General features: G+C 29.6%; 3 protein-coding genes across 24 annotated transcripts in view; 2 read left to right on the top strand and 1 right to left on the bottom strand.

The window, feature by feature from the left end:
- The window catches only part of LOC122575627 (cytosolic purine 5'-nucleotidase), a 19090-nt gene extending 4721 nt beyond the window's left edge, over positions 1–14369 (bottom strand). Inside the window, exons 1-3 of one of the 14 annotated variants that reach the window (XM_043744840.1) lie at positions 11799–11911; positions 9198–9378; positions 2109–2235 (exon numbers count right to left, since the gene is read on the bottom strand). In XM_043744840.1, the coding sequence (XP_043600775.1) occupies positions 2109–2185 (77 nt within the window). In that variant the 5' untranslated portion in view covers positions 2186–2235; positions 9198–9378; positions 11799–11911. Of the gene's footprint in view, positions 1–2108; positions 2236–2336; positions 3800–3870; positions 4578–9197; positions 9407–9722; positions 9925–11798; positions 11912–12465; positions 12681–13927 lie in introns of those variants that run through there. The other 13 variants (XM_043744829.1, XM_043744830.1, XM_043744836.1 and 10 more) reach the window with 13 other exon arrangements.
- On the top strand, positions 12833–20438 carry LOC122575629 (O-phosphoseryl-tRNA(Sec) selenium transferase). Of its 5 annotated transcripts, none has more exons than XM_043744849.1 (7): positions 12833–14016; positions 15325–15513; positions 15590–15863; positions 15961–16336; positions 16423–16919; positions 17008–17317; positions 17475–20438. In XM_043744849.1, exons 2-6 carry the CDS (start codon positions 15400–15402, stop codon positions 17271–17273), a joined length of 1527 nt encoding a protein of 508 aa, XP_043600784.1. In that variant the 5' UTR covers positions 12833–14016; positions 15325–15399; the 3' UTR covers positions 17274–17317; positions 17475–20438. The 5 variants fall into 5 exon arrangements, with proteins under 5 accessions (XP_043600784.1, XP_043600781.1, XP_043600785.1 ...); XM_043744846.1 differs by lacking the exon at positions 12833–14016 and adding an exon at positions 14040–14164; XM_043744848.1 differs by lacking the exon at positions 12833–14016 and adding an exon at positions 14333–14470 and having other exon boundaries at positions 17609–20438.
- LOC122575624 (mannosyl-oligosaccharide glucosidase GCS1) lies at positions 20065–23850 on the top strand. 5 transcript variants are annotated; one of them, XM_043744814.1, is made up of 5 exons: positions 20065–20206; positions 20292–20408; positions 20779–20980; positions 21104–21294; positions 21370–23850. In XM_043744814.1, exons 2-5 carry the CDS (start codon positions 20380–20382, stop codon positions 23414–23416), a joined length of 2469 nt encoding a protein of 822 aa, XP_043600749.1. In that variant the 5' UTR covers positions 20065–20206; positions 20292–20379; the 3' UTR covers positions 23417–23850. The 5 variants fall into 5 exon arrangements, with proteins under 5 accessions (XP_043600749.1, XP_043600752.1, XP_043600750.1 ...); XM_043744817.1 differs by lacking the exon at positions 20065–20206 and adding an exon at positions 20512–20667 and having other exon boundaries at positions 20267–20408; XM_043744815.1 differs by lacking the exon at positions 20065–20206 and adding an exon at positions 20466–20667 and having other exon boundaries at positions 20277–20408.

Below are 23850 nucleotides of genomic sequence, written 5' to 3'. Positions count from 1 at the left end.
ATTTTCTGCGTGGTCACATTTAATGAATTAAAGCATTCATTTATGAAGATATGAAAAATATATTTTTTATTAGTATGTCACAGTTGTGAATTATAAAAATGATATATCAGAGCTTAGAAGAACGAAGCTTCTTCCTTAAATCTTTAATTAAAAAAAAATTATTTGGAAAATCGAGTTTCTTCGAAATTGACTTCGAAATTTTTTATTTAGAATTACATCAAACCTGTTTACAGCAATTTCCCGAGCCTTAAGAAAGATTTCTGAAGTAGCAACTAATTCATCTGAATAAATTGACATGCGTGGAATTCTCATTATATCGGAATCGCTAATTCTCCTCGCTGCATCTATTTTATCTTCTGAATCATTCATTTTTGTTTTAAATAAAAGTTTTCGCATTAATGAAATATTCTGCGTCCTTTTAACACGAACATACAGAAAAATATTTATTTGGAGGCTATGAATAATCCATTTCAATTGTTATTACCGTTGTGGTATAGAAACGTTTCCTTTTTTTCTTTTTTTTTTTTTTTAATTTAAAATAAAAAAGAATTTCGTCACCGACCTTTTAATATTAGTCAATTCTGTATATGTTATCAAATCTCTACTCTTTGCAAGTATTTTAACAAAGATTCTGCTTTTATTGATTGCAAATATTTTTGCGTTGTATAAAAATTGCGAAGAAAATATACGCTTGACATAAAAAATAATGTAAAACTAACTTCCTTCATAGCACATAACAAATATAAATTTATGGAAAATTTAATTTAATAAAGATTATCTTATACACTTTAAAGACACAGTATTTACTAGAGATTTGCAAAAGAATTATAAAAGTATATGCAAGAAAGGATAGGGGACGAAGTGTTGAATAAGTAAGACAAGAAAAGATTTATTATATCCATCAACTTAATTTTTAAAAATAGTGATTGATGTTATCCGATCGATAATCGTATCTATTTATATAAGATTCACAACTTCAACGACGGTGCACTTAATTACAGTGAAAAATAATTTATTAAATCGATGATAAAGGTTAACGAAGTAACGCAACTTGTTTTTGCTTCGATATTTTTCACATAATTTATGCAAAATATATGCACTTCTTCAATTCTTTGAATCGAAACCTTTCGATTACATAAAGTCTCTTTAATAACAAAAAATGGATAACGATGTTACTAGATCGATCTGAATTATGTATTTTCGATCTATATTAAATACTGTTAATATCAATGAGAGTAAAGTAGATTTATCCCGGATGCGTGATAATTATGATTGTGTTCGACATTTCTGGAAGAAAATTATAAAATAAATCTATGATACATATTATCAAGAATATAAATACTGTCCAATAAACTCCAATAAAATACTCCAATAAAATGGTTGCGTTGAAGTTGTTTTACGGTGTTTTTTGTACAATGTGACCAAACGTGGTTTAATTGGACTTACGAATTTCACAATTTACACGATTTTCACAAAAATAAATATTTTTAAATATTTGTATGTATCTGTTTTTTGGTTAATAATAGAATAGTAGATAAAAAAAACTTTGCTTTTATATTCTGATCTATATCATATTGTAACAATCGTACACCCTAGCTGGATGATAATCATAAAAACACATATTGAGAAATAATATTGTGGAATAAGCGTAGTTACTTTGTTAAAGAGTTATCTTTGTAATGCTAATATGTACAATAAATGACTACAAATACAATTATGATTTACTTTATAAATTCTCACTTCGAAAATTGTCAATGATATCGATAATTTTCACGTGTCTGAGATGAATTACCCTCTTAATTAAGTTATATCAAAGTGTGCCTAGTTCTCACTTGTAATAACTAAAGTTCATTTGATAGAATGATACTTTAGAAATTATCAGGAGCACTAAACATTATGAATGTTCAATGTAACATTGGATGAGGTACGTTAAAAGCGAATAAAAATCGACACTGGTGTATATTAATAATACTCAACATTTATTCGTAAATTACTAATACTAGTTGTATGTTATTATATCTCTTACGTCAACGATATAGATGATAGCTTATAGACTGATCTTGATAAAGGACAAATTTCTAACACAAGAGAAAAAACGAGGAACTTACTCGTTTTGGACGCTGCGTCGCGAGTTTACGAAATTCGCAGCCAGTAAGGCGTCGTCATGCACATCCTTCAGCCACATTTTTTCCTATTTTCAAATAATCATCAGCACCTCGTGATCGATATGCGTACCTGTTAGTCGGTAATAACAGCTTCGATAGAATGGGAATCGGTAAAAAAATGAACATACGTGTGAAGTTTAACGAACTTATATCGAAAACAAGAAATATCACCTTCGTTTCGTAAGTTTATCGCGAGACATCGGCTTCCTTTCTAGTCATGACGCGATTTGTGTGTTATTTGTGAAACAACACTGTTATTAAAAGTGTTTTATCGCTTATAACAGAATTAATTCTTTCATAAATACAAATCGATACAGTTGTAGAATTTAAGAGGTTGTAAAATTGTATTAGGTATAGTGACGATTACATGATTAGTGTTAAATTACAGAGAACAGAGGATCCATTGTATTTCATTATTCCTATGAAAATTCATTTACTGGAAGGGTAACGAGTTATTCCAAACAACCGGTTTTCCGTAAGAAAAATAATGCAACAGTTCAATGAACAAGAATACATCGTGGGTGTACAAATGAAACTCGTGTTATAATTGAAGTTAGGAAGATTCTATAGCTCAAAACAAGACAGAAATCAATAATAATAATAAAATTATGTTGAATACTTCATTAAGTCTTCACTGTAATTTTACTACTCTTGATCTCTATTCTTGATCCGCTTTTTGAGCTATAGAATTTTGCTGACTTTCCTTGCACTACGAATTATGATAGAAAAATGATCGAATCATCAGTATGTTGATACGAATATCAAGAAAGATGGCAAAATAATTCAAAAATATATATCCTACGACATGATCATCGTTAATGATTATTTCGAAATAAATTATCATCGATTTTGTTTTAAATAATTTATTATGGATTCAAGTTCAAAGAATGATTTTTGGAATTTCATTTCTTTCGAATGATAATAATGATTATAAAGAATAAAATCATTGCTCAATTTAGCCACAATTCTATCATTGAAATACATCTTGTAAAAAATCATTAAACATTCTGATACTTTGAAACGGTAGTATAGTCGACATAAAAATAATAATTGATTGTAAATAATCTTGTATAATTACGCGTGAGACACGTAATTTATGTTATCAGTGGCGCGATAAATGCATTATTCCAAGAAGCGGTAATTATAAAAGCGGTGAACTTTATGAACGCTATTTATCCGCATTATCTCGGTTAAATGTGGCTTTTCAAGAAGATCAAAGGTTCCATTCAGATCAAACTTAGGAATGCATATATGACGCGATAAATATTCGTTAAGGAACTCTTGGTGAGCAATTTGACTGTTAAATCGGTATGAAAATTACGCTTTAATTAGTTTTATTCGAAGCAATCTTATATAACACATCAATCATGTATATAACGGATAACAAAATGTTCGATTCGAAATTCGGTGACAATAAGAAACGAGAAAACCAGATCGTATACATTATGAGAGATGCATGTGTCACGTATACTAACTCTAAAGAAAAAAGAAATTAAAGTTTCGTTACTTGATAAAAAGAGGCTTTAATTATCGTTTAATACAATTTTGATAACCAAGAATATATCTTAAGTCCACATTGCGTCATATTATACTCATTTTTTTTAATTAATCTAGCTTTAACGTAGATAATATTAAGTTTCTGTCATGCACAATTTTCAGTTGGCTTTACCGTATCACTGAAGTTTGTACTTGAAAGATAATTCACCTTAATTATTGTCGTAATTATTTATCAATTTTATTGATCCACTGATTTTATTTAATCAATCTTTCTCTTTTTAGAAAGATTTCACTAATTTAAAGACCACTGTTCTTTTGTTAAAAATGTTATACGCGTAAAGGCACGGAAAAGATGATCACAGTAATTGATAAAAAGAAAAGTGTAGGTCTGATAATACACGTGAGAACCGCGTGGCTGAGAACTACGATCCGATCCGCACGATGATAGAACGTTAACTGATCCTTGACTTGCCGAGTTACCAGTTAATACGCGCAGATAGCAATTGATTCACCGACTTCCGGACAAAAATCCGGACGCACATCTCACTTGCTGTCGTTCTAGTAAGACACGAAGATCTCTTTAACAGTAGAGTAGGTATAACGAAACACTTAAAATAGGAATGAATATCGTTGCAATTAAAATTTCACGGTCACACTCGGTATTTACATATGTATGTTGCCTCATACTGATGCCCGGTATTTGGGAATAACTATGAATAGTAACTATCTTAATACACAACTATGAACTACCATCTATCGTTATTACATAATTAATAATATTTATCTCAATAATATTGTTTTTACTTAATTAATTATTGGTTTGTTAATATACACGCTGCATCGTCTGTATCGCCTATATTTTACAATATAAGAAACAAAATTTTTGTCATGATCCGGTGTTTCGAAGCTTAAATAAATAAAAGAAATTCATTATAAATTTCAAAATATGACAGGATAAAAGATTTTTAATCGTTTTTCAGAGTAATATACTTTTCGCGTTTCATTCATCACTTTTTAAATATTTTACAGAATTTTTACATATTTATCAGTCATGAAATTCTCCTACAATTCTGTGAATTTATAGACGTTGCTGTGCATGTAGAATTAACGTGAGATTTAATGAGGAATGCTTGTTTTAACTTGCTGAGTGTCGCAATGCTGTATAACAAGATTTATTGCATTTCTATATTATCATTTATACTTTATGGAGTAAATCTATAAATGCAACTCAAAGAGCAGGGTGATCCGAGCATCACAACCTGGAGTACAACGAGTACCAGCACGATCAAACCTAGAACTTTCTTGACGGCAGGTTTTTAGAAAAATTTCATCTCCTGACTAATTCAAGGCACGTACAAATAATCCGTACGTGAAATGTTCTTACCAATTAAATCTTTTATGCCTTCTTTCAACACGCTGTAAAACCTTCTTTAGTAAAAATTACTTGAAATGTGAAACGTTATTTCTAAAAAGAAATGAATTTTTTAACGACATATATGAGTTTATCGTCAAACAATCATTTATGATTATCATCACCTTATGTTAAACCATTTTTATGGAACGTGTTATGATATGTACACATTATAATATTTCTGCACTCAAAATACATGCTTAACTTTTTTCAAACACAATCTTACTCAACGACCATACAAAACAGTACGTCGTACATTCATCCATCACCGTACCCAGTACCCATACATCATGAGTCACGTTAGCCTGGTTCGTCGTAGAGTATATAGGAGCCGCTTCGTTACTGATCTAGACCCGACCTTTACCATGCAACCTACATTTTATTGAAACTTCCGATCTACCTCACCCTCGCTATAAATATATATATATATATATATATATATATACATATACATACATAGATAAGTGCACTAATTGTTACTACGTTTCGAGGAAGTCTTTCAGTTATTCATCGATTGTATAGTCAGATTGTATACTCGGATAAAGCATTGTATACGGACTACAGCGCCGTAATTGAGAAATTCCAACTGGTTAATCATCGTAGCTGGAGAATATCGTAGGAAATGAATTTCTCGTGTGTTTCATAAGATGAAGAAATATGTTATTCGAAATAATGGGAAAACATGTTGCATCGTTTCTAGAACGACTAAAGTCGAAGATTGTTATTCGCGTGAGTCAATTGAAGAATTCATATTTCATCAATTTTTGTCTTTTTTCAGAAGAGAACATTTTTTATTTTTACCCGTTTTTTAATGAAATATTCATTATGTTACGCAACTGCTTATTACATTAAATATATTACATTACATACATTAAATATTACACATTAATTAATTACTTATATCGATTACTTTTTATAATATTAATTCGACTATGTTGTGATTTTAACATCTATATTTCTATAAAATGTGTTATTATTAGAAAGATTGGAAAATATAATATCTCATTGTTTATGCGATGAACCTTTCAATTCTCGACCACCATGAAGGTTTAAGGTCAACGTAATTCAACGCGGACTTTAATTGTACTAATGTGAATTTCTTTTGCTGATTGTTTCGCATTATCGACTTTCGGTTAAGTCGGTCAAGCATTGTACGAGGATCCACGTATCTATATGTGTTTCCGCTAAGCTATGTATCGCTCACACTTTCACTCTACTTATTCACTGTCTGCACCATCATCACAGAGTTAGCCAACGAAAATGATGTGACTAAGCAATTTGGGAAATTCAAAATCTAAACAATAAATTCCTCATAAAGGCGGGACAAATTTCTTATTAAAGGAAATTATGTTTTTAAATAGATACGAATAACGCATAAAGAGAGAAAACATCTCTTTTCTTAGATACTTTGTTTTTAAGTTTTACTACATTTCAACTGAGCAAATGAAATATTTTACGCGCCAGGTATTATGTTATACATACATATATATATATATCATTACATAATATAATACATTTGCGTTTTGAGTAATAGATGTTTTCACTTCGTTACTTTATCGATACAAAATGTACAATATCATGTAGAGTGACTGACGAAAGTATCTGAACACTTATCATAAAAGATGTATATGAATACATTATGTATTTTATACGAAATTCTTTAAAATATTATTTTACAATTATAACAAATCACAAGTATCAAACAGTAAAATTTAATTAATAAAATGAAACATTGGAGGTGCACATAGGAGTTACAAGATGTTTATTGCAAACATACCTTTGATAAAAAATTAATATACTATATTACTATTATTATGCTGTAAAATTATTTAAACCTTCGTCTTTTATATGAGCAGAAGTACGAAACACTGCAGTTAAAATACTTATGAATTGTTGGAAAATTGAATTTCTAAGAACAAATTAAGAAAAGAAAGATCTTAACACTGAATGTAATAAAGAATAGCATAAGTTCCTTCCACTAAATGTTTCAAAGAAAATATCATGTATTTAAATCGTTGTGTCGAAAAAATTGCTTAAGAATTTCTGAAAATTCTATTTCCACGAACAGATTAAAAAGAAAAGAATCTCAACAAAAAATATGATAACGAAACGCAGCTTGATAATTTTGTTTCATTGAATGATTTGATATATCACTGATAAGAAAGAAAATTGATTAACGAGTGGAACATCACAATGCAAGCTTCTATTATTCTTATTGAAAAAAACAATTTCACACGGTTCGAAATTAAGATCTCTGTTTCGATCGTCATTCAAACACGCGTGCACGCGTTCGTCTACTTATTTAGTTAGATGTGCCAGCTAAAATTAAATTCTAAACATAACTAAAAGCGCATTTCCCAGTCGCATTTTACTTTGTTCGTGCAACGACTTGCACCTGATAATATGACATACATGTATGGTGTTGCGACATTATAGTAATTATTATTAATTGATATTATAGTAAAAATTATAATTAACGTATATCGAAATCGTAATTGTCATGTCTTAGTGAAGATTTTTGAAATAGATCGCACCCGTGTCTTAATATATATATATATATATACTTAGGATCTATTAGAACATATTCAATAGACAACAATGAAGTCTAACGCACTTCGATGCGTATACTACCTATAACATCGGCGCGAATCAATTGCGTAGTACACATCATTCAACACGGAACATATCTTTATGTATCAAAGAAACGCTCGTGCATATGTTTGACCTGGTTACGAAAAATGCATGAGACCTCTCTCTCCTAAATATGGTACGTAATATGATCGAAGAACTCGCATAAGTCACGATACAAGAAAGAGGACGGTTGCCTCTTTGTCTCAAGGTAACTGCAACGTGAGAATAGGCACGTATTACATATAGCTATGCTCTTCGAATTTCTTTTTAAAATTTTTCTACCCGAGGCGCTCCGAAGCTTGAAGCACGTTGTGAATGGCACATAACACACGGTACGAAGAAGAAGAGTATTTGAACGATCGAAGCAGACGAGCAAACTGAATCGAGATCAGAGTTCCACTTCTGTAACCTAGTCGAGGTCGAAGTCTTATTATAAGATCTGCACTTTGCGGAAGTTTCAAATCCTAAGACCTGAAACGAAATAATCGATGAAATATCGAATTAAGCCGAGTGATGTAATTTTTTAGAAGTTAAGTGAAGAACTCCGACTAGAGGAAATTTCCGTAGGTGGAACGTGGCATTCGAACTGAGATAAAAGAACAGGCCACACCGGACTGACTTAATGAGGCATGGAGGGGCATTGCGAAATATCGTATTTTGCAATATGTTTAGCATTTCCATCTTGCATTCGGAAAGATATCGGCTAATGGTACGATGGAATTTGTTTTTAGCTTATTATCATAGATATCTAAACAGATAGCAGACATAAATAGTATTTACTATGCTCATATTTGGATGTTTAAAAAACGAAGTCTGCATAAATAAAGATAAATAATTCTTATTACATCATATTTTGATAATTCTGATCATGTATCGTCAATACAAATTTTATCCAGTTATGGAATAAAGGTACTATATACATAATTTCCTTTTATTCAAATTTACAAAGGTATTATAAATTCTTGTATGCTCTCGAGCATTGCATCATCTGCATTGCAGTGAGAAGAAGTTAAAATATAGTCTACAGATGCGAACAAAGAAGTTTTCCATATTTACGTAGAAATTAGTGCATAGATACGTTCGGGTAAGAATCGAATGCTTTAAAAATTAGCAGTCCATCTTTTAAATCATCTTGCAGGAATTATACGACGAGATGCAGATCGTTGCAGATACGCGCGCGCGCATTATTGTCATAGTAGAGAGAGAGAGAGAGAGAGAGAGAGAGAGGCGGGGGGCGGGGGAAAACACGACACTCAAATCTCGTCTCTCAAAAATAATTAAAAACTTCATCAATAAATTAAATCTATAAAATCTGCAAACACACACATTTCTGAGATTATCATCGCTGACATTGAAAATGATTAATATTCTATCTACTAATAAAATTTTGTAATGAATATTTTTCGAAAGCAATGTAATCGCAGGTGAGTGATGAATTATAAGAGATACCACAATCGTAAAGTAGATATGATAAAATATGAAAAGAAATTTACCTGTGACCTAATTCACGCTTATCTGTTCGTAGGCCACTCTCATTGTAGTTATCCAGGTCTTGTTCGCTACAATTGTTCTTGGTCATTTCTATACCGTGATTTAAAGGGGAGCCAAGCACTGATCGATAAAAGGATTCTTCGTAAAAGATGTTTGACTCATCCGGGAATCGAACTTTGCACCCTGCTTCAGAACATTCGAATGCTGGTTACTGGTCGAAGAAACATCGTCACGTGAGTAAAATTGTGTGAAAAATATCATAAAAAGTATTTAATCCGTGATTATTAACAAAGTCCCCGTCCTCTTAACGATCCTTTTCATTTCAGGGAAATTGGACAAAATAGAAAATAAATAATGATTCGGTAGAAAACTGAAATTTCACGAAATCTAATTTTAGCCAGTTAAACACGTTTCGTTGGCATATTAATAGCGTATTGTACTTTATTGTTCGATAAAAAACGCACAGTACGGTACACCATGCGTGTAAGCTCGATAAGAAGAACAAATAGAAATAGGAGAAGAATTACCAGTTCTGCCTGGCGTAATCAGCACGTCCACATTTTCACAGCTCATAACAGATCGATTGAAACTGAACCGTTGGAAAATCGATCATAGAACGTTCCGAAAAGAGAACGCAGGAAAAGAGAAAGAAACAAAGAATGAAATCCAGAGTTATTTACGCGGCTCATTAACTTACCAACGCGAATGACAACGACGTACTGACTTCAATGAAAATTCTCAAATCGAGTTACACGCGAGCAAACAACACGAAAATATGGCGAGAATAGCAACGACGATAAGAAGGCTGCAGGGGTCATTCGCGTGACGATGATAGATTAAAAGGAAAAGTACACAGAGAAATTTGATATAATCAAGAATCAATTAAACTAAAATATCCTTTACAGTCTCATGAATGAAAGAGAAAATATAAATTTTCTGGAAAAATGGATTTTTATTCTATGAGAGAGGATGATGGTAACATTACAATTTTAATAATTTATCACTTGAATTTTTATTTTTTGTATCACTCTTTATATAACACTCATTCATTATGATGCGTATTTTATAAATTGCAGCGTAATCTGCGTTATATATTAGGTCATATAAAGTTAATAACGATTTGAAATTCCAGATATAAATTTAATACAACCGGTGACAGACCAAATGCGTCTTAGAAAGAAATTTGCCAAAACATGTTGAAAAGAAATCGGCCAATTAAAAAGATAACATTATAATATATATATATATATATATATATATATATATATATATATATATATATAAAAATGAAATAATGGAAACAATAGAAAAGAAAATAAATAACTGGAAATTAACATTTATGGATTTAAAGCAAAAATGATCCCCTGATTTCAGAAACAATAATAAAAAAAAAAGAAGGTAAATGAATAAAGATTGATATGGAATTAAGGTATAAAATAATCTTGAATATCTCTGTAATAAAACTCGAATTTGAAATAAGATGGATACTTCTTAATCCACGGAACCAAATAACTCGGGACAGATAAAAAGCGATAATATAGCTTTTTAATCTTGAAATATATTAACTCCTTGCTAATTATTAAAAACACAAGTCTTTATGACAGAATAGGAAATATACTGTTATCAGTAAGATGTTTTGACAGTCGTTATCTATGTAAGCCTCGACAGTATGGATAAAGGAAGTGTATAGAAAAATATCACACGCGATTCTCTTGAGTAATTCTGATCAAACGAGCATCAAAACATAAACTGTAATCGTTCAAATGTGAAAAACTATAGTACAACGGCGAAAATGCAAAAGTCTACTTTTTCAAGACCCTAAAAGCACTCACGATCATGATGAAAATATATAAAGTTGAACCAGTTATTTTCGCGTAGTAGTGATCGAGCCGCTTCTGATAGTGCGTAGGCTGTTGGTACGGCCTTGGCGATCTTGTGAATACCGTAAAATTTTGTGCTTTAGGGTCGGGTGGCTCGTCTGAGATAATAATAAGTGGACTGCAGATGTTCGTGCAAATTCATATTTCTATGAATACATATAATTAAAAAGAATAAAAACTAAATACACATTCATTTCATCAGTTACATATTGTAATTATCTTGAATATTTTATATATTTTTACATATCATGTGCATTTTTACACCTTTATGTTTCCCATAAACTTCCTCAGTATAATAAAGCACCTCATTCATTATAAAATATTAACGATTATAAGATAGTGAATTCGACATATGTTTCATGGGCATATTGCATATGCATTTAATGATACACTGCCCAAAATAATTAAACAATAATTTAGTCTATTGAAAATAATTAAATTTCTTATAACGACGTAAAAATGTGGTATATTTACATCAATAATGCTTTCCAATAAGTAAAATATACGATAAAATAAACAAATTTAAAAACATTAAATATACGTATATAGATAGTAATCATGGAGTGAAAATAATCTTTTATTATTAAGAATTAAATTTGGATAGAAAATTATTACTCTATTAATATTTTTCAAAACATTGCTCTGTTTTATCAATTTTTTAATCAAGCTTTAACGAATTTTAAAAGTTTGTCAGATAGAGTTAACGAGATATTAATCACTAACCTTTGACTAGCTTGTCGATACCACTTTTTATTTCCACTAGGATCATTTTCGTGTTGAGGTGTAGTAGGAACATGATCCCCGTGCGAATTACAATTCTCCAATTCCATGATTAACTAGAAAGATAGAAAAAAAAATTTGTCAATTTATCGATAAAATAAAATTCTAAATATTTTCGCACATGATAATCTTTTACCACGATAGATTTTTATGCAAAATATTATTTTAAAAACTATGACTTAACATATCATCAGAATTATTATTGTATCACTGAATCATTCAATAATTAAAAACATTTTTAAAAATGCAATTAATCCAAACATATTATAATTAAAATTTCTTTTTAATAACAGTAAACCTTTGCGTGTTATACAAAAGATATACTTTTAAGCAAATTGTAAACAACAAAAACTGCAAATAATTATAAAGCAGAAGATAACAATAAAATAATCATGTCACGAATCAATGATAATTATTAGTTGCAATGATATTATTTTAAAATATCAAATTGTCACCTGCTAAATTGTTTTATCGATATAAAAGCCCGAAACAAATTGTCGCAAAATAATGTTATTCGGAAAAATGAAAAAAAGTTAATCAGCCATTGATATCAAATATCCGCCAATCGAATTCGTTTCGGATCGAAATCGGAAGTTTAAAGAGGACGTACCTAATAAGCTCGAAATTTTCAATGCTATATTCAACGTTTTATATAAATACAGACACAGAATAATTTTGAAATATTCTTGTTACTTAACTTGAATACTAACACACAGCACGACAACCTGTCATTCGAGTACCAATTCCACACTATCACCACAACGCGAACCTCACCGCAAACTATAAGATCTATTCACTGAATAGAGTTAACGTGTAGGCAGGTATGCCAATGCAGAAAATCAAACTATTCCTATGCTGGTTTCGGCTACTCATATATTCATGACAAGACTGCATATGTTTATACATTTATAGGAAATTTCAACGTGCAAAAATGTACATAATATGCAAAAATATATAAAAAGTATAGTACTCGTTATAATTAGACTGGATATTTAAGAAATTAATTTATATTTTATGAACAACAGAAACAGAATCTATGAAAGATTTGATTCATCTACTAAATATTATTACTAGACTACGGATATTTATGTATTTAGTATTTATGAAAAATACATATTCAAAGACTATGTATACTCGTAATTTTACCATAGTATATATTGTAATATTTAAAATATTATATCATTATAATATTTGACACAAGAAATCTTTGTTTAGGCTCTATTACTTCAATTATATTCATAGGTATATGAATTTACATAAACATATCCGCAACCTATTCATGACACATGCGCCTAAAATGCATTTAAACTAAAATATTACAAATAGATGAGATACATAGAAAATGCATTGCAATTTATAATAAAGTAATTTCTTCTTTATATAGTGAATAATTTGACAATGGATACGATATACGATTTACAATGTAATAGATTTAATTCAAATTGCAAGATGTGCAACATTCAGAGATGAGATTCAGAGGTTCAGTTGAGATGAAAATAGTTAAGATTTTAATATTCCGTAGCGTCTATTAATAATGAAAATCTTTGTTAAGTGACGTATATGAAAGAAAGTGATTACGTAATATCATCGTAATATTCATGAGAACTATATGTATGTGCGCGCGCGCGTGTGTGTGCATGCATGCGTGCGTGTGTCATAAATATTTAATGGCGCTACATCGATAGATTTGAAGGTTTATGTAAAATTGTAACAGATTTATTACGAGATTTAAAAAAAAAATTATAAAAGAATATAAAGTTACTATAAAAATATAAAGTTTCCAAATATAAATGCAAACGTTAAGTAAAAAGGATTTAAATGCAATAAAGTAATTTTGTGTAAGGTAATATTTTAATACTATTTTTATGCTGATAATATTACAACAACCTATTTTCATTTTACGTAGATTATATATGCATAAAGTATTACAATCGCTAAATAAAGAAAAGCAACATAAATATTTGTCGAAAAATATTAAGACATTAAGATAATATTTAAGAACTATTTGCGTATGAATTTTTAAACAATTTTTTAAATTATTATAAGAAAGTTGATAAAATTACACTACATACTTAAAAAATCGCTGATTCTGCGCTACGTTTCCATTTTTCGTATCAGCATGTGATGATCGATGATTTTTCAATGGGAAGGAGGTAACAAGGTAATTATCAGTAAATGATGCACCTGCCGGATAGTTGAGTTGTAAGTTGTATGCGAATCACTTTGACCTGTAAAGGCGACGAACGAATTCGTTCGTAGCGCCGTGCGTAACCCGTCCGTCCGCTGTCGCCTGAACGCCATAATTCGAGGTAAAATCCCGTAATTCGTAAATTTCGCTATTCTCCACGCGTCCGCGGTACACATCGTGTAACTAATGACAATTAAAACGCAGTCCTGAGTCCCCTGTGGCCAAACAATTACGTTGCATCCTCTCTTATTGCGTAAAATTAATCCGATTTAGGTGACCTCGACACGACATAACCTCTAACAACCTGTCGTCTGCTGACAATTCCCGATGACCACGGCGACACAGGTCGTGTGTATATTTGCTCAATTCAAGTTCCGTTAAATGCGCGTATGAAATATTACGGCTCGGAGTCTTTGGAATGCGTCAGGTAGTGCATGATCATCAAGTGCACCGCCAGCACACGAATATTTCATCGTAGCCCAACCCATTTTCTTATTCTATGATATATCGTTTATTACACCGTTCCACGAAACTGTGTCATTTGAATTAACCTTTTTTTTTATTTATTTGTTTGCTAGCTTTTAACAAAATTTTGGATATTGTAACTATTTATTCTTTTCTCATTTTTTTTGTGAATAGTGTTTTAATCCGTACATAATAAAAGTACATAACCTTTACATCGATGTTGAATTTGTTATATTTTGTTAGATTCCTTTAAATAAACAACAGCGCGTTCGTTCTTTGATTTTATGTGATACTGATGTTTATGGTTACTTAATGGTTTTTCGCTATTTAATTAATTTTTATTCATATTCTATGAAATTATGTAATATTATATTTTTGCACTGTATTTTTTTCTGAGATATAGTTACGAATATTTATTGATATATAAATGTGATTTTACATATTTTTTTAAGTTGCATACATATCTTTTTGATTTGTAATTAGCTTTTGCATGTTATAATATGTAATGTATGATTTTTTGTACCCATATATTTGACATTTTAATAAATTTCATTTTTATATGGAAACTTTGTTTTCTTTTCTATAATACCATCAACATTGTTGCACCTTCTATTTACATAAAAATCATTCTTGGAGTAATATCTTTTATTCAAGTATAATATAATTTTGTATTAAATGTTTATGCATTTGAATACCATAGAAGAATATTTTTATATAAAGTTATATCATTTTCTTGTGTTGTATAATGAACATTTCATGTTCATATTATCTGTAGATTAATAATTATTCTAATCATTTGATATTAATTATTAAAAGCAATGCTGTGCTAAGACATCAAACTTTCTAATATTTCTGGCCTAAGTGTGTGAAAGAATTAAATAAATCAAGAAGATGAATAATCAGGCATTCAGTTTAGCTGAAAGACTTATTCCTTCAACCTATGTACAACAAGGTTTAAATGCAAAAAAAGCACGTGAAAATCTTATAAGACACTTCATCGAACATGTGAGATTTCAATTAATATTCTGACAATATGATTTAATTATAACATTAATTACTAATATAAGTTGTTTTAAAATAGCAAAAATGGCCAGAAGAGGGTTGGGATGATGCAACAATAGAAGCTTTTCTCTCCGATCTGTCACAAATGGACAGCAACAATTTTCCTTCCAATTGTAGTGTTGGAGAACGTGAAGCAAGAATCGTATCGAACATTGTTGCAAGGCGACATTTTCGAATGGGTCATGGCATAGGAAGATCAAGTGATTTAGAAGAAGTACAACCAAAAGCTGCAGGAAGTAGCTTAATGTATAAATTAACAAATGCTTTAGTACTTGAAGTCATTCGATATATGGGTAAGATCAATAATTTTAAACTAAGGTTGCTTAATTTTATTAAAGCTCTTAAAATTTTTGTTATCCAAGTGCTACATTAAATATTTTTTCATTGCAGGTGTAAAAAGCATAGCAGGTTGTTTTCTATCACCAATGGCTACAGGCATGAGCTTGGTATTATGTATGTTAACATTTAAACAGGATAGACCACGAGCCAAGTATGTCCTGTGGCCTAGAATTGATCAAAAATCAAGCTTTAAATCAATAATCACAGCTGGATTAGAACCGATTGTTATTGAAACCAAGATAGTTGGAGATGAATTAAAGACAGATATGCAAAGACTTGAATCTCAAATGGCAGCTTTAGGTGAAAGTGTTGCTTGTGTGCTAACAACAACTAGTTGCTTTGCACCCAGGGCATGTGATTCTATTGATTCTATTGCAGCACTTTGTACTCAATATAACATTCCACATTTAGTAAATAATGCGTATGGGTATGTTTGTGTATATTATATATATATACTATAGCATTTTAAACATATTATATTTGAACAGATGTTATATTATACTTTGTCAATAGCTTACAGAGTACGAGATGTATGCATTTGATTCAAGAAGCATCGCGTAAGGGCCGTGTCGATGCTTTCGTTCAAAGCACGGATAAAAACTTTCTAGTACCAGTTGGTGGTGCAATTATTGGCTCTTTTGACAAAAATCTGTTAGATCGCATATCAAAAATGTACCCAGGTCGTGCAAGTGCCAGTTCCATTATGGATGTAATGATAACATTACTAAGCTTAGGAATGGCGGGTTACAAACAATTAATAACGCAACGTAAAGAAATGTATTCATATTTAAAGGAAGAACTTGGCAAGTTAGCAGCAAGACATGATGAAAGATTGCTAGACACTAAAGGAAATCCTATATCAATGGGAATGACTCTTCAGTGTTTAAGTCATCAGCATGATAATAAACAAGTTACAATGTTAGGTTTGATGTTATTTCTCCGCAATGTTAGTGGTACAAGAGTAATAACAACAACAGAAACTAAGCATATTGTTTCATATAAGTTTGAAGGTATGTGACCAAAAGTTTGTATGTGTCTAGTATATTTTAATGACACTTTCAAATTCATTATATTTTTCATTCATTTAATTTAAATTAGGTTGGGGAGCTCATAATAGTAATTATCCAGTACCATACTTAACTGCTGCTGCAGCTTTAGGTATGAAGAAATCAGATGTGGACATGTTTATACAACGATTAGATAAAGCTTTGACAAAAGTAAGGAGGCGTTCAGCTCCAGTTACACCGACAGCATCTCTTGCTGGATCCAGTATTAATGGAGATGCAGTAGGTACTGGTGGTCCTGGAGAATCAAGTACAGCTTCAACTAGCCGAGCAAGTAGTAAGGATAGTTTGAGAAAATGAACCGTAATCAACGCAACTGGTCAGTCGAATCAATACATTAATTTGTAAGTAAATTATTACTTACAATAAACACATGTTGCATATTTCTGAGGAACGTTTTACATTTTTATTTTTAACTGAAATACTTAATATTCTTATAATATAGTTACTCAAAATTTGTATTGAAATATTTGTATTTAATATATAATTTTATTTCTCTAGATTAAGTTAAATTACTTCTTAGATATTTATTTACATTAAAATAAAAAAAATAACATTTTATAACAAAAATATATTCTAAAGAGATACGCAACAACAAAATGTGCTGATTCGTCTGTCCATTTGCGTTGTAACAGTGTCAATTGTCATGAAATAAAGGAAGAGAGTTCAAACAATATTAACATCGGAATATCTAAGCTAATATTCAAGGAAGAAGAAAATGTTAGTGTATTCTACACATTCATTAAAAGATATTAACTGGTAAGCGCTGGCCACAAGAATATCTGTTATACTTGTTCTATGTTACAATATATATGCAGTTACTTTTTAAACAATGCATGTCTCATATATCTGATAAATATCTGTTTATCTTTTGGAATATTATTGCAATACAAAATTAATTTTCTGTAAAAGCATATTTCTGCTTAAATCCATTATTCCACAAATTACCAACTGTAATCCCATTAAAATTAGTTTAATATCCTTATGCTGATCATTTGTATGTTTTAAAGCAATTACAACTTCATATTTTAAATTTAAAGTCACCAGTTAGCATTCTTTTGTGTAATTTATTTGTGCTAGAATATTAAAATACTATAAAAAAAATTCACTTCTTTTCACTTAGAAATAATATAATTCTACCAATGATCATAGAAAAAGGATATGTTATTACTAAGAGAGATTTATAGTAGATACAGTATTTGCTTAATCACACTATTATAGAAAGTGTGTACAAAAATTAGAAGCACTATATATGAGAAAAAGATACTCCACAACCTGTATAAATTGAATACAGATATAAACATGCTATTTATGATTTTAAACTCTTTTTGTTATTTATTTTGTGAATGTTCATTTGTAGATTACATTATAATTTCCTGTACTAATAATATCTAAACTTTATTATTATCAAATGCAATGTTTTGCACAAAACAACAGTATTATCTTTTCAATATTTTTAAAGAAGTAATGAATATAAGTAAATTTAAACAGCATATTATATTACTAAACACAATCATTTTCTAAATGTCTATACAAATTTTTGTGTGCATTTGTATTGCACATAATAACTTGTATATGCACATTTAAAAAAGGCATGTATTTGAAGATTCACCTTTGGATAAATTATTTTGATAGTGTTATCTTTTGATATGTCAATATTCCTTCAAATATAGTAAGATAAGTCAATTAATATTTAGTACAATATTTAATAAAATCAGAGAAAATATCAAAAATTAAAAAACAAGTTTGAAGCATTTAGATGATTCTGATAATTATTTTTAAAATATCGATGTTGACAATATTATTTATATTTAAAAATTATTTATTGTTGTCTTTTATTTTAAAAGTTTATAAACTACAATATGTATTTTAATAGTTGTAATAAAATCTTACCAACTGTTGTATATTTTTTAATAATATAATATAATGTTTGTTGGTAATATATTAATATTAACTCAGAAGAAAGCAATATAATGTACAAAATTAATTGTCAGATTATATACGTTGTTAAATCCACAGAAAAAGATCAAAGATAGAAAATTAATACAGTGTTATTGTACTTAGTATATTTATTATATTTGTTAACCCATAAATGAATTTTGAATAATTTCAGGAAAATGGATAATTTCTGAATTAACGAAATGTTATAAAAAATGTTATTCGAGGTGAATCATATATGCTACTATAGGATGTATTATCATTATAAAATTATCGATAAACAAAGGTAACATAGTAAAGATTATAAGAAGATATACATTATAGAATAATACATTGTATTTTAGTATCATACTGTATGCTAATGAAATTCCTATGTATGTACATACAGATGTTTCTCATTTCTGTATTCTGTACTTTAATATTAGTTGTAGTATATGCATTATTTTATTTCATTAGTTTTATATATTATAATTTTATATAAAAAAGGCCAGCTCACATATACATATATATTACAAAACCTGCCTTTTACATGAAACAACGATTTTTAAGGTCCTACTTTATCAATATTTTTTAATTATTTTTGTATCTATACCTTTCAATTTTGGTCAGTCATTGTAAGAAAGAAACAAATCATATTTTTAAACAGGCACAATAGATACATTATTTACTAAAAGTGTCTCACTATCGAAACAAAGTATTACAAATGAAATTATGTAAAACTTATTGAGTATGTCCCACCTGCTGCATTTTTAAGTTTATTGCAGTTAATGTGTACTATTGGCTGTGAAATATTTTACCTAATATATGTTGTAAATTAAGGAAAAAATTAATTATTCACAATTTCATTTGAGTTACAATTTTGAGAGGGAATATTTTGTTGTTTACTCTTAATATTCAAGGAAAAATCTATATATTGCTGATATTGTATATACATAATTGTTTTAACATTTTTAAAAATAAATATATATATATATACATATAAGATATTGGAGATACTAAATGTAAACAAATTATACACGTCTTGAATTATATACAAGAAACCGCTAATCCCAATGTTACATTTTCCTGATCATGATAGATACATATGTATTTACTTAATTATGTTGTATTATCTAAATAACCATTTTACACTTACAGTACTTGGTTAAAATTCAAATGGAAATTAAAAGACACCAATTCTACTTATAAAAGAATTGCATTCAACTTACTTATTTAAATATATATCTCCATTTGAAAATTTAAACAACGTACACCAATATGGTAGTATATACATACATATGTACTACAAATCAAAGGTATATGTAGGAATGCTTTATTTGTAAAATATGCAACTATTGGGTAAATAAAAGTAAAAATGTTAAACAGATTTGTTTTATTCAGTTCATAGTATTACCACAGACGAGTCAATGATATTACCAGGTATAACCTCAGACGACTATACGTGCTGCGACATTATTTTCAAATATGTATGGAATGCTTTTATCATTCACTGATAAGGTCGGTAAAAATAAATGATGTAACCTGGGAGCACTGTAGCTTTATTTTTTTGCACAGGATTTTTTAATATATAGGTGTGTTTTATATTCCAATTTTTATTTAGTATTTAATAAAGCAATCATTAAATATAACCTGTAAGAATTCAAATATACCGAGTATAGGGATGAATTGAGAATTAATTGATTGTTTAATTTCACTGCTGTTTTATATCAATAGAAATTATTGTTGTTACAATAAAACACATTTATTGTTGATTAAGGTATTTATTGTCACGTTATCATATTATCTTTTTAATAATTTGTGTCCGCAAATCCATGAAATTATAAACATGGAAATACCAGAAAATAATAATATTTATGATTTATTTCAGGGTACATAGAATGGCAAAAAATAAAATACAAGATAAATTTACAAAATCAAAGCCTAAACCTGTTATTTCAAAAAAAGAAAGTAAATTTAAAATGTCCATGTTGAACATTTCAGTTATGGTTTTATGCATTGCTGTTGCTATTTGGTTCAGTTATAGAGGATACTTAGAAACAAGAGTGAATACTCCATATGATGTAAAAAAGGTATGTTGTATACTTTTATTTTTATTTATTATTTTGTTTCAACTAAGTTATTAAAAATATCTTTACTTTAATACAAAAATTCTATCAAAACTAATAATGGTATTATTTACTTATGAAAAATAGCTAGTTACAGCCTCTGGATTGGATGTTGCAGACAGATATTGGGGTACCTATAGATCAGGTGTTTATTTTGGATTAAAAACTCGAGATCCACATTCTTTAATAACAGGATTGATGTGGTATTTCCCACATTTATTGCGTCAGGATAGAAGTGGCCTTAGACATTGGTGTGAACAAAGTGATAGACTAGATAGGTGAATAAAATTTATTTCATTCAATGCTTTTTTGACAACTTTTTGTATAATAGTTGTTATTTAATTTATATTTAGATATGCATGGATGGAGCATGATGGAAGAACATTTGGTGTTCAAGAAATAGTGGATAATTCAGCTATTTTAACTACTACATTTGTTAAAAGACCTGGTGGTAAACATGGTGGAGATTGGACTGCAAGAATTTCTGTAACTTCTAAGGATAAGATACGAGATGGTGAAGAAATTTCATTACTTTTCTATACTGCCATTGAAGAGAATGTTAAAGGATGGGTTAAAGTTAATCTTGGTGATGCAAAACAGTTAACAGGTGTAGAGGGGAATACCCAAGGTTTAGGTTCGTTTACTATAAATCTTAATATGATACATGGAACTGTAGAGGAGCACTCTTTTCTAGCAACTGTTGCCCCTGGCTTAAATGCCTTGAAAGAAACAGTTCTCCAAAATCTAAGGATAGCATTTCATAAAGGGTCATCAAAGGAATACATAGTTCTAGCGGGTGAACAAATACCATTATCAGTAGATGGAAAAAGAAGAGATGCAAATTTTATTGCAACACAAATAACAGGAAAAATTCCTTTTGAAATTGAAATTAGTTATGAATCAGGTAGTTTTATTAACAGAGGCAACAAATTAATTGGTCAAAATTATGATCGTACTTTAGAAATGCACCGAAAATTATTTGATGACAAGTTTGAGAAGGTGTTTAAATTAAAGTCGAAAGGTTATACTGAAGAAGAAATTAAATTTGCAAAAATGACACTATCGAATATGATAGGCTCTATAGGCTACTTCTATGGAAGTTCACAAGTTCAAAGTCAATATACTAAAGGTCCTGTGCCTTACTGGAAAGCACCTTTATATACTGCTGTACCTAGTAGAAGCTTTTTTCCACGAGGATTTCTATGGGATGAAGGTTTTCATGGCTTGCTTATATCAGTTTGGGATTTAGAAATCGAACTAGATATTATAAATCATTGGTTCGACTTAATGAACGTCGAAGGATGGATTCCGAGAGAAATGATTTTGGGTCAAGAAGCTTTAGCAAAAGTTCCAGAAGAGTTTGTAACTCAAATAAATACAAATGCAAATCCACCTACATTTTTTTTAACATTGCATTTTATACTTAAGCACAAAAAAGAAGAGATATTAGAAAAACATTTCCAATTTTTTGATAATTTGTACCCTCGTCTTCAGACATGGTTTAATTGGTTTAATACTACGCAAATTGGAGATATACCGAGTACGTATAGATGGAGAGGTAGAGATGGAACAACTAATAAAGAATTAAATCCAAAAACGCTCACATCTGGTTTAGATGATTATCCAAGAGCTTCTCATCCAAATGTCGATGAACGACATGTCGATTTACGTTGCTGGATTGCATTTGCCGCTGATATTATGCATCAAATCAGCGAAATGTTAAGTCACTCTAATAACAAATATCAAGAGACCTATCAGTACTTGTCTGATAATAGTTTATTAAATAAACTACATTGGTCACCAAGTACACAAACGTATGCTGATTTCGGATTGCATACAGATAAAGTAATTCTACGGAAAGTAACTCCGTCTTCAAGATCACATCTACAACCGTCAGAAACAATACGAGTTGTAATGGAAGATCCAACTCTAAGATACGTTGATTCTTCTTTCGGATATGTCTCGTTATTTCCATTTATTTTACAAATTATTAATCCCAGTTCCCCACAGTTAGGCAAAGTACTACAGGATTTAACCAATCCTGACCTATTGTGGACTAAATATGGCTTACGATCACTCGCAAAGATATCACCGCTTTACATGGAATATAATACTGAACACGATGGTCCTTACTGGAGAGGAGCTATTTGGATGAATTTGAATTATTTGACAGTACGAGCAACGCACTATTATTCTAACATTGAAGGTCCATATCAAGACAAAGCGAGAAAAATTTATCAGAATTTAAGAAAGAATTTAATACAAAACGTTATTAAGCAATATAAAAAAACTGGATACGTATGGGAAAATTATGGAGATGTTCATGGAGAAGCAAAAGGCAGTCATCCATTCACTGGTTGGACATCTCTAGTTTTATTACTTATGGCAGAAATTTATTAATCATAGAATCGTATTGTAAATAGTTTCATCTATAAGTATATCATTTGACTACAAGCAGAATCAAAAGATATTGCTGATATTCATATATGGTAAATGCTGTGAATATTGACTATTTTGTTGTTATGCATAAAAATGTGATAATATCTGTAAATTATCATAAACATTTATAGGAATGTATACTTTTTTATATAATAGAATGATACTGATTAAATACAGACATAAATTTTAAGAAATAACAATAATACAGAACTCTTATCTACACGTATTGTAATCACGTAAAATTAATTATGTACGAAATCTATTTTAATAGAGATCTTAAGTGACATCAACAATTTACATATTTTTAGATTAACTTCCTAATTACTTCTACAATATAGTGATTATAATTTAAGTAAATAAGTATTAAAATAAATTTTTGGTTCTTATCTAGATTA

This window comes from Bombus pyrosoma, linkage group LG15, assembly GCF_014825855.1.
Source record: "Bombus pyrosoma isolate SC7728 linkage group LG15, ASM1482585v1, whole genome shotgun sequence".
NCBI lineage: Eukaryota > Metazoa > Arthropoda > Insecta > Hymenoptera > Apidae > Bombus > Bombus pyrosoma.
Note: the sequence above shows the minus strand (reverse complement) of the source record. Positions and strands in the feature narration are given on the sequence as shown.